Here is a 12,338-nt window from a genome sequence, read left to right on the forward strand (position 1 = left end):
GACGCTAATCCACACAAAACAAAAACTGAAATCTCTTCAGACTTAGGGATTGCTTATACCATGCTATGTACAGTCAGCAGTAAAAGAAACGTTATTTTGGACGAGTTTGGGTTCAAAATCAGCAAAGCGCAGCCATCAGCAAGAAGGAAGGTACATAGATTTGGAGAAAGCACTTTTCACACGGTTCCAGCAAAAGTGGGATGCAGCTCTACCAATTAGTGAAGACATGCTGAAGGCAAAGGCGATAAATTTAGCTAAATGATGAGTATCACTGCTGCTTTCAAGGCTTCATCAGGATGGTTGCAAGGATTTAAAGATCGTCATGGAATCACAGGGAGAACAATTTGCGGTGACTCAAAATCTGCAGATGACGTCACGGTGCAACACTGGAAAGAAGAGGTTCTGCCGGGTATCGTAAGCGATTATCAGCCTCCAAACATCTACAGCTGTGATGAGACCGGCCTATTCTACAATCTCCTTCCTAATTAAACATTAGCTGAAAAAGGAGACTCATACCATGGAGGGAAGAAAAGTAAAATTCGTGTAACAGTACTTCTCGCACCAATGTAGATGGATCTGACAAACTTCCTCTACTTGTGGTAAGAAAATCGAAGAATCCAAGGTGTTTTCAGGGTGCAAAAAAATTCCTAAGGAATATGAAACTAATGGAATAGTGGTTGAAAAAACTGGACATTAAAATGAAAAAGAAACAGAAGAAAATCCTTCTTCTTATGGATCGTCGTGCAGCACATCTACCTCAAATCGTCCTGGAGAATGTCCGAATGTAATTTTTCCCTCCTAACTGTACCCGCGTTCTACAACCGCTTGATTTGAGCATCATTGCAAATTTCAAAGTGCATTATAGAAAAATGCTGGTTCAACATTTAATAACACTGAGTGATGCAGGAAATTAACCTCTCTCCATTAATTTTCTACAAGCCATGGACTTTATTTCGGCTGCCTGGAAGCAGGCGTCATCCTCCACAATCAGCAACTGTTTCCGCAAAGCTGGTGTCTTACTAGAAGAGGCTGCCTTTTATGATAATTACGGGGACGAAGTTTTGTCTGGCAATGAGCTAGCGCTATCGGAGGGTGTAGAATTCGATACTTTTGTGCATTTCGATGACAATCTGGCTGTATGTGGAGAACTACCGAATGAAGAGATTATTGCTGATGTATGCCAACAAGCGTTAGTGACATTGGAAATGGAGATAACGATTTGAAACTTGACTCCCGAACTGAGTGAAGTATTAAGTGCAATCGAAGTGTGTAGGCGTTACATCAGTGCAAAAAGCTCTAGTAAAAATGCTTCGGTTTCATTACTAAGTTTGCTAAAGGAGGTTTATACTCTTATGCAAGAAAAGTGAAACAAGCCAAACTATCTGATTTCTTTAAGGCTGGGCCAAGTTCAAAATAATATTTTCTGTCTTAACTCCCTTGGTGCCAGGCGGTAGTGCGAGCAACCGCCCTTTAAATTGCCAGAGCCGATCTGGTCGGCCTTTAACGATCCAATCGGAAGTTGCCACAGCCGATTACATCGGCCGGCTTAAAATTCTGTGATATATGTAATTTTGAGGCAACCTATAGTGAAGTGCATACTTCTGTTACAACCTGTAGTAAAGGGGCTACACGTTATTGTGTGCCTGGCCTTGCTTTGGCAGTTCTAGGAGGGTGTTATACCTTTCACAAGTCGTTTCCTGTGTTTACAAATACCGCTAACCGGTCAGTAAGAGATTGCTCCTTGCAGTGAGTGGATTTGTGACAGGAAAATGGCACGTTATTCACGTGATAATTTTTCAGCAGGTATTGATGACAATAAATTAATGCAGTATTTAGAACAGTGCGAAGTTAACGCTGATGATTTATCGGATAGCGATAGGGAATTTAGTTCAGAGAGTAGCGACGAAATTCTACCGGACACGTCCGCGGAATCACCGCAGCTAAAGAAGAGACGTTTAATTGTGTATTAACAGCACTAAAGCTACTCTGAATATGGTGGTAGACGAAACTAGTGATAACGAATATGATGATGATGATGTCTCTGGAGAACATTTTGTGGAAATTTGTCCCAATGAACCCGACAACATTCCTCAACCTCCTGTCTCCTTCAAGGAAGTTCTTGGACCTAAACATGCCCTATCGTCTGATTCTCCGCCCATATCACACTTCAATTTACTTTTCACTTACTCTCTGCTAAATCTTATAGTCACATATAGTCCTCTATCATTACCTAAATGCCGGTCTCCGCGGGCCAAGCGTAGTGTGCCTGCCTCTCACTCGGAGGCCATGGGTTCGATTCCCGCCCAGGTCAAGAATTTTCGCCTGGTCTTGAGGGTTGGTTTGAGGTTCACTCAATCTAAGTGACCCTAAGTGATTGCAATTGAGGGGAGAACTGAGGGTGAGAGGACCCCGGTCTGAAAAACCAAGAATAATTACTGAGAGGATCTGCCTCACTGACCATGATTCACCTCGTAATCTGCAGGTACCGAACTGAGCAGCGGTCGCTTAGTAGGTCAAAGCAAATCACAGCTTTAGTGTCATACATTTTTTAATTTCGTAAATTCTGTTGTATTGTAAAATTATTTTTATAATATATACAACTGAAAACGAGAAACTGTTTTTTCTGAAAACAAAAACTGTAATATCAACTACTATTTTTTACTTATTTAATAATTCAGAATTATTTTAATACTGTGTTGTCCGCATGTAGAAAATTTGCTGTCAGTATTTGCCAAACATCGATACATACACGCAAATTTATCAGTGAGTAAAATTGTCTTGTTTTTACTAGTGACATATGTTGAATTTTTATTTTTTACGTTTTTATTTTTCTCGTTCAAATTAGTTATTCTATAGAATTGTATTTAGAAATACATTATACATAATTACGTATATTCTTTTGTATCATAAATTATTTTTTCAAAGTAGATATTGAGAGAGAAAGTGCGAAAATATTTTTCTCTTCCTAAAAATAAACGTTTTCGACAACTATAAATCAACAATAAAACGTCTTTGACTCTTTATATCACTCCAAACTAGTTTCTTATTCTACGTAGTCGGTATGTAGAAAATTTCATGCCGGTATTTGCTATACACCGGTAGACATACGCGAATTTTAAAATACATGTATTTCCACTGAAAACGATCTGGCACTTTACAGTAGTAGAGTGGAGACGGAGCTCTGGCCTCTTCCAGCTGATGGGGAGTGGCCGACTAGATCGGCTCTTGGCTCCAAGAGGGTTAATATATTTATTATTTGCAAGGATTTACACATTTCATTGGTTTTTCAGAAAATATGTGGCGTATTGCATAAGCCTGATTTCTAAGTAATTCTGAGTTACAGGTAGTTTTTTCTCTTCCCCTTGATATACGTATAAGTCAGGTTCAACTGTATTCAAATCTGGCGCCAATTTTCACTGTAGTTACTACATTTGTAGTTACTGGGATGTCGCACATCTCGCAGCACAGGAGAATCGGTCTCGAGAACGTTGCCCATCACCCCTGTCGAAAGAACTGGAGCAAACTCGGACATTTTATATTACACGTTCCACTCATGTGTAATGGTGGTTGCATATGTAGCAAAGCTCATCTTCCCCATCTCAATTTCGAATAATGCACGCCTCTGGTATAGAGGTTGGTGCACATCCTATCTACGGTTATTCACAAATTATGCAGGGTTATTCAGCTAAGATGTCCCCCCCCCCCCCCCCAAATAAGTCGTGAACAGTTTAAGATAACGACATTCTGTTTTCACTTTCGTTAATGGTATTAAAGGGTTCATAGTTGAACAAGCAGTTACTTTTCCAGGTTTTTGACAAAATTTATTGGCTCACATGTTTCCATATGAGAATGATATATCATGCAATAACTGCTGATGATATGCTATCAAGTTTACACTTGTAGCCATTGGGATGTAACACAGCTCACAGCACACGAAAATCGGTGCATTGCCCATCACTAATGATAGGAGCGTAATACCTGTTCTGTCAGAACTTTCTACACTATATCCTTCGAAATGTGCGTTTCACGAGCAAGTTGATGGATGCTTATTGCTGGGTGGTCGGCCACACGATCCAACACCATCTCCTCAAAGTCTGGTGTTTGGACATGTCTTTGGCGGGAACCTTAGCTGGCGCTCTGTGCCGTGAACAACCCCATCTCTCGTAAGTTGGTATCCATGAAGTTAAACTTCTTCCAATTACGACGATGCCTGTTGGGAAAGCGTTCTCTGTACATTCATGCTGCTTTATGGGCACTACAGTACATCCTGCCACACTGTACATTAAATGCGTGTCCGCCAATTCTCGTGACGAGTAACGTTCCATCTTTGACTACGCATCATGCATTGTACACAGTAAAACACCTCACCAATGAGACATCACAAGCTTATGCAATGGACAACTGACACCAGGGATAGTGGTGTGCATGCGGCACAGGTTAATACGCCGGTGCAATGTATGCAGTCGTCACGACACGCTATGAGTTAAGTTGTGTACAGTACGTCTGTTTGGTGGTCAGGGGTGTATGCTGTTTATCAACACATGCATTACACGCAATACACGCATTGAGACTGGCGGTCATCACTTTGAACAATTACTATGAGCTACGTTGTTGTGCGGTGTATGCTGTGTATGTCCATAACACAAATATCCATTTCCGAACATTGGTTCCCTATCTCAATATAATAGGTTTTGGACCCACCATCACCTGTTTCAATTTGACCCAAAAGGTTTGAGACACCCTCTATATGTGCATTTTATTAATACAAGTTCAGTGTCATTAATGTTTAATTGTAAATGCTCAAGAAGAAAGCTATGAGCGAAATATGCATAAGAAAACAGACAGAGGAGTAATTTGCCAGGTAACGCACGGATAGAGTACACATAACAGAAATATGTAGGTCCAGTGAAGGACGAAAGCTGCAGAAATTTTTTTTGGATACATTTGTTTTTGTTTCTTTTGTGTGTACTCATCCACATGTGCTCTGACAGTAAATTTCAATTCTAAGTAACAACCACTTAACACAGAAAAATGCCGCACCACAAGCGTACAAGAGACCACTTTTTCCAAACTTAGGACTAGCAGGTTTGTAAGTCTAAAAATGTTTTCTCAGTTATAATGAATGTGAATTATTTAAAAATAAAACCTCATCTGTCAGAGACCATGTTGTGGGTTATCAGTCACAGAGTTATGACCTTGACACTAAGCATGTGCACACATTAATATTGGAAGTAATGCACTGCTCAGTAATACTGTACATTCAATAAATTAGACAACTACCTACAATGATTTTTTCTTTTCATATTTACACTGCTTTATTCACATATTCCAATGAATAGGGAGACAATATTAAAAAGTGTACAAAAATTTAATACTATTGCAATAGGTAGTACAAATCAACTAATCTCTGAGTTGTTTACCTATGATGAAACCATAGCCTTTGTCAACATTTGTTAGAGTTTACTCATGATTTACACATATTTCTTTTGGGATTAGCATACTCAACACTGAAATGCAGTTTTCATTCCCAAGTAACAATGAGGGAACCATGTGCTGTTGCCATTTACTTTGTGATACAACCAAAATGAGACACGAAGAATTTAGAACATTAAGATGTCTAATACCAAACAGTGATACAAAGATATTATCTTCTCTGGAAGTAAACACAATCCTCCTAAAAAAATTACAATTGGTTCTATTCACAGGATAGCTCTTTACATTCTTATGTACGAGTGTACTACATAAGAAAATGCCTTTATGGTGCCAGTTATCTATTAGTCCAGGAGAGAAAATGATGAGAGATAGAAGTGAATTGTGTAACAACGTACATAAATTACACCTACTGTACTTACGCATAGTGGTTTGCAGGACATTCAGTTAAGATGAAGAAGGAAGCTAGACAGTTTACAAATGATGAAACATTTAAAAGTTTGAGAAAGCTGATACTAATCCACACATGAAACGTGTGCAAATAGCTCAGATGTTGGACATTCCTACGATAACTTTAAACATAAATGTAAGCTGGTTGGCAGCAGCTCTCCATTCTTCACGTTTCTCTGCTTTCCTTTTCAGTTCGTAGTAGGAGTCACATATAATCTAATACTTGCGACATGTACTCTAAACTTAAACACTGTCTACAATCCCCCCCCTATGGAACCTATTATTTTCTGGCGCATTGTGCACACAACGTGGCTGGGAACACTAATTTAAATTTCTTATTGGAATATTATGAACATACTAAAGAGTGACGTAAATGTGCTATCCAGGTTTCTTTAATGTGTATTTAATGGGACATGGACTGGGACTTTGGAATAATGACGTATTAACCAGGGAAACGAGCTAGAGAGAGACGTCTTAACCAGTTACAATTGTATATTGTTGTAGGTTAAGGTGCAACATCCAATGGTCTCCAGACATGCAGACCTAAATGAGGTTCTCTACTTGTATTTAAGCACTCTTAAATGCTGATTAATTGTACTGGGTTTTGATCTGCAAACTTAAGATATCTGATACAAAATAGTGCTACAAAAATAACATTCCTGGGAGGAATAACATTAGGGTCACTACTGTGGCCCAGGAGTGAATCACTCATTTTTGTCATTCAAGTCCTCTAATGGATGGATTTACTATTCCTAGCTAAGGAGATCAGTAAAACAATTCCTGCTGGTACCTTTCCTTTCTTCAGTCTTCATGTACAAATCTAAGGCTGATTTATACCAATAATTGTTACCTTGTGATTTCTATAGTGAGGTATTAACATTGGAACACCTTTCTTAATAGTCATGTTTGAAAACCAACAGAAGTACATAGATTATACCAATTTTCCAAACAAGAGAGGAGAAACTAATAGTAATATTATCATTTAAAGCCCAAATTGTTCCTTGCATGCAGTGAGCACTCGTTGGATAAACGTAGTTCGAGATTGTTGGCAATTGTTTTTTATAAGTTGCTTTGCATCACACCGACACAGACAGGTCTTATGGCAACAATGGGATAGAAAAGGGCTAGGAGTACGAAGCAGCCATGGCCTTAAGGTACAGTCCCAGCATTTGCCACATGCGAAAATGGGAAACCACGGAAAACCATCTTCAGGGCTGCTGACAGTGGGGTTCAAACCCACCATCTCCTGAATGCAACATCACAAGCGCGCGCGTCTTACTGCAGGGACATTGTTGCAATTTCTCGTAATATTGTACAAGTCAGCCAATTCCACATTACCCGAACTTTTACATGCATTGTAAGGCCTTCCCTTACATTTCTTCAAACATATATAGAAATTTTATTGTTCTGCTCATGTCCAATGAATGTATTTTATGTGACAAATTGATTTTCCTTTCAGTTATGGCGTACATTTTCCTTTGTGACATGGAACATTCGAGCAGAAGTTTACATATATGATCATGTCAAGTAGTTTACAACATGAAAGTTAAATTTGCCGTAAAATAGCCGAGAATGTAAAACAAGATCTCATATGTCTTGTATTGGTTCCATTATACCAAGTTTTCATATGTTTTAAAAATAGATAATCGCTTATTTTAAAAGTAATTACTTTGGTATGAAACAGTCTCATATGCTTAGAAGATCAAGCTTGATAAGGAATAAAAATAGAGAGGAGAGCAAATTGTTTAGATTGGGGTATAAAAGAGAGACAAAAGAATATTAAAACAAAAGAACATCTAAAATACACTTGCCACAATCCTTCCTTTGAAAAGGGTGTTACTTTCAAAGTTACCTGACACTAGCTTTTCCTGCACAGTCTTCTCCACTATTCCACACTTGTTCATTTTTATGTACAGGATAAGCCTACATAACCCCATGATGACCACCAGTTTCCAAGTTCCCGTCAAAAAATCATTTTTCCACCGTTAGTATTCCATCTATCCACTACAGAGCGCTTACCAGTATACATTTTCTCTTCACATAACTTTGTCATACAGCTTGATTTATTGTCTGCATTCTGTTTTTGTTTGAAGATCATTCTGAAAATTAAAAGTCTTATGTATACAATGGAAAATTTCAATTTCCATTAATTACAATAAATTTTCCTTACTTTCCAAATTCTCCACACCAATTCAACTTTTTCCAGTTTTTCACCAACCCTGTTATAGAATATCAACACAAGCATGTACAATCTGGATTTTAAGGCCTTTACTGAAGAGAAAAAATAGCATTCTACCTGTTAATTAATACATTACCTGCAAAACTGACATCTCACACTAACATTTGGGAATTCCCCCATCTATAATGCGGATGCTGGAAAACTGATTTTGGTAGAAAAGAATCAAGACATTTTATTAATTATATTCAATTTATTTAAGATGATATATACAATTACACACACATACACACTCAATTTGTTATTTTATTAAACTAAGGTACTTACAAATTCATACTCTGTCATGGCTTAAATCATTTTTAGTAAACTTCAAAATAGAGAGGATATTCCATGGTGTTGTCTTACATTCCCACTCATTCAGTTCATTCATGTTCTCACACATACATACAAGCTGGAAAACATTAGAAATAAGCTCTCACATTGCACCTTTTCAGGTTGGGGATGTTTCGACTGAATCCAAAATTTGGTGAAACATTTCAACACGAGTAAAAATGCGAATAAAATTATCTCCATACAGTTTAGTAGTTCAAGGTCACTTCTAGACAATACTTTTCTTTATCTCTCTCTTCTTGTTTTGGTCTTGAATGTAAAGTTACTTCCAAACGATAAAGCATATTATGTCCACAGACATTTCTTTTGTCTTTATTGAATTGACTATAGCTGTGTGCCACATCTAAAGTTCAATCAAAATTAGTCTTCATCAGATATGATGCTGCGCAATGCCCCACATCTTCAAGTCAGAGTAACTTTAACATTCACATAAATACGAATTACGCATTGAAAAATCCATAGGTGGAAAAATTCGGTATTATACTATTAAGAATAATATTTTCTCTAGAAATTAGGTACTTTACAATAATCTATATTTATGTAGCTATATAGATATAGTTCTTTGTTAGTTCTCTTAATATATATATAATATATATATTGTTTCTAGATATACAAGTTGAAAATGATGTGTCAGTTTTGTGTCAAAAATTCATTTTAAAGTAGGTGCAAATATTTCCTTTGCCCTTTTGTTTCAAGAATTGTAAGCTAAATAGTTTAAGGACAAAATATCACCAAGTAAAAGAACAATATACATAGTTCCCTTTACAGAAAGTTCTGTTGAATATAACTGTGATTTGTGCCACCATCAGGTTATCACAGTCTTGTTTTATAAAGGAGGTGTTCAGTGAAAATGAGCTGGTAATCGTTATAAATCAATTGCCTGATCATTACCAGATTATCTCGCACAAGACACGACTCCCAGACAATACACCAGATTACATCACACACTCCACCAATCTGTACTTAAAAACAACAGAAGACACGAGAGAAAGATCTGCTTCGATACAATTAAACTATAATATAAAAATAACAGTATTACATACAGATACTTTCTCCTATTGTACACGGTAAGTTAACTTAAAACACTATCACTCAACAAACCAGAGGATATCTTAAGGGCACGTTTGAAGACGACAAACAATACACGACGAAGATGGATGTCTTATATTCATCCTTCACTACAGTACATCACTTGAATCAATTCTGCATGACAATGCACAAGATACATGTCTCTAGAGCTGGCTAGTTATGACAATAGATGTGTACCTTAGGCGAGAAACCTGGTATATTCCACTTTCCTGTCATGCAATATCTAATTATTGGAATAGATGCACTGGAACTTATTGCAACTAATACATGATCCAATAATATGAATGGGTATTAAAAAAAATACCATTTTATGGCAATTCATTTACCATCCTTACAAAATAAATTCCTAGAAATATTAAGGCATATAAGTATTTACAAAGACACCAAATTGCAAGTCACTTCGTACTACTTTACAGGAGATTTAATAATGATAATAGTAATAAAATCTAAGTTCACGTCTAAATATAAATCAAATTTCTTTCATCGTTCTAAAAATCTATGCCATTACCATACAAATATATTATACCTTACAGTGAATATCTTTCCATTATTTTATCCATAAAATTATTTTTTAATGCATGATGTTATCTTCTGCTATAATCAACTGCATTAATAACAAGACAGGCTGAATACAATTACCATTTACTTGTTGAACTTCAAACTCCTGGTCAGAGCCAGACACAATCAATCAAGGCAAGGAATGGCAACAAGAAGTAACAAAATATTCCTAACCGAGGAAAATGTTACTAACACAAAACTATAAACAATGGAGAGAGTTAAAACACACAAGCTTGGAAATATTAAAAATTTGAAATTAAATTCTACTTTTCTCCACTGATTACATTTGTTGACATTCTTATGACCCTGTTACCAGGGTCGTGCTTCCATCCAAGAAAAAAAAAAAAGAAATAAAACCTAAACTTTGGCTCGCTTACTTCGACCTTTTGTGATGCGCTTGGATTTCTTCAGTTCGAGGACATGGCTACCACTGCCTGACAATACATCTTTAGCATTTCCAATCTCATCACTGGCCTTTCTCTTTATCCCTGAGATCTTCGTTGATGGCAGCTGTTGCAAGGATTCATCTTCCTCCTTGTCTTTCTTTCCAGAGACTAATGTTGCTGTAGCCACTGAAACATCCTTCTTTGCGGTGGAAAAAGTTGCCTCTTCAACTTGAAAGACATCCCAATAGTTATCATCTATCTCGTTGTTACTCGTACCAGCGATAGGTACAAAGTCCACTATGGCACCACATGTCTCTGCACCTAAGTCCAGCCCCAAGCCTTCAGGCATCACTCCTTGATTGGCTAGGGCTTGCAATTCTTCTGTTGGGACGGGTGCCATAGTCTTCCCACAGGAGACACAGACGGGTGGATTGGCAGGAGATTTAGAGCGCCAATACTGCAGCTCTGTCTTGCACTTGTTCAATTCCTTAGTCAGACAAAGAGAAACATTTTAATAAATACAGGAACAAAATATCACTATGCAAGGATTCATAACTCACTAAAGTACCCTCAAAATAGAAATTGCAACATCATAAAGGAGTGGTACAACCAAACAAACAACATACTGTACAAAGTAGATGGTTTACTAATGAGATAATAAATTTAGATTCTTCCATAGTAACTTTTTGATACCTGTCAATACAAGAAAATGAGCATGAGCATCAGAACAAATCTGAATTTGTTAAGGCACCAAGTCCAGCAGACCAAAGATTGCTTCCTATGGAAAATCAGTTCAGGCTTTAACAACAAATGGCAGCTGTTAAAATTATCAAAATTTCAGTGTTTCTGAATATACAAATACTCTATTAGATGCCACTCTAGGAATCTGAAAGGCCGTCTTAACATACCTTCTCCAGGGTTGAACACTGCACAAGGGCAGACATGACTTGAAATATCCTACTTTCAAGGTTACAGACATAATATGAGTGATAATCGATTTATTAAACCTATAATTACCATATTTCCTCGCAAATATACTGTTACCAAAACTTTCTGATTAGAACTTCACTTTAAAGCCAAAGCACCCAAAATATAAAAGCCCAGTGTTGAACCTGATAGTGCCTCATACATATCAAGTCAACATCTCTCCGTAGGACACCTCTGACCTCAATATGATTGCTATTTTGGTAAAAATGAAGACTAGATTTCTCAATAAAAATGACTATTCAACACTACCTATCAGAGTGAATTTTCCTAAAGCTAGGTCAACTCTGTAAGTCAGCTTAGTGAAATCTGCAAGGACAAGTTCATATCCTACAATTACATAATTACCATATTTCCTCGCATATTACTCCGCCCTTTTTATCTGCTTTTATAGCTGCAAAAAGTAATGGGGGTGGGGGTGGTGGTGGGGGATGTACAATATGCGATAGCCTCCCCTTTTGCCCAGTGACTTCCAGGTATAAAGAACTATAAATTGTACATATATGTATTGTACACTATTCTTTAACAAATTTGTGACTGTATTCCGAGTCCTACTGGCTGCCTTTGAGGGAAGGCAGCATTTCCAAATTTAAAAAATAAAGAGAACAATAAATGGTGAACACATGACTTTTAGGCCTATATATAAAGTAAATATAGTGAGTTTTAGTTGCTCTTACATCATGTCATTCATTTAATTAACTCCTCTGATGAGGTTGATGTCAGGAAGGGTATCCGGTCATAAAAACTCGCTACGAAGATTTCTTTCACTTCATATTCGACCCCGTAGAGAAAAGGGATAAGGGTTGGACATACAGTTTTATATCATGTATTGTGCAATATTAATACAAAAGAAGTTAATGGCCAGTAATTTATCT

At 37.1% G+C, this 12,338-nt stretch overlaps 1 protein-coding gene across 1 annotated transcript in view; it reads right to left on the bottom strand.

Annotated features, from left to right (window-relative positions):
- Positions 1-8,289: 8,289 nt before the first annotated feature.
- The window catches only part of dmpd (F-box protein dmpd), a 157,693-nt gene continuing 153,644 nt past the window's right edge, over positions 8,290-12,338 (bottom strand). Inside the window, exon 7 of the mRNA XM_067156067.2 lies at positions 8,290-10,966. Coding sequence (XP_067012168.1) covers positions 10,451-10,966 — 516 coding nt within the window. The 3' untranslated portion in view covers positions 8,290-10,450. The remainder of the gene's footprint in view (positions 10,967-12,338) is intronic.

Source organism: Anabrus simplex, chromosome 1 (genome assembly GCF_040414725.1).
Source record: "Anabrus simplex isolate iqAnaSimp1 chromosome 1, ASM4041472v1, whole genome shotgun sequence".
Lineage (NCBI taxonomy): Eukaryota > Metazoa > Arthropoda > Insecta > Orthoptera > Tettigoniidae > Anabrus > Anabrus simplex.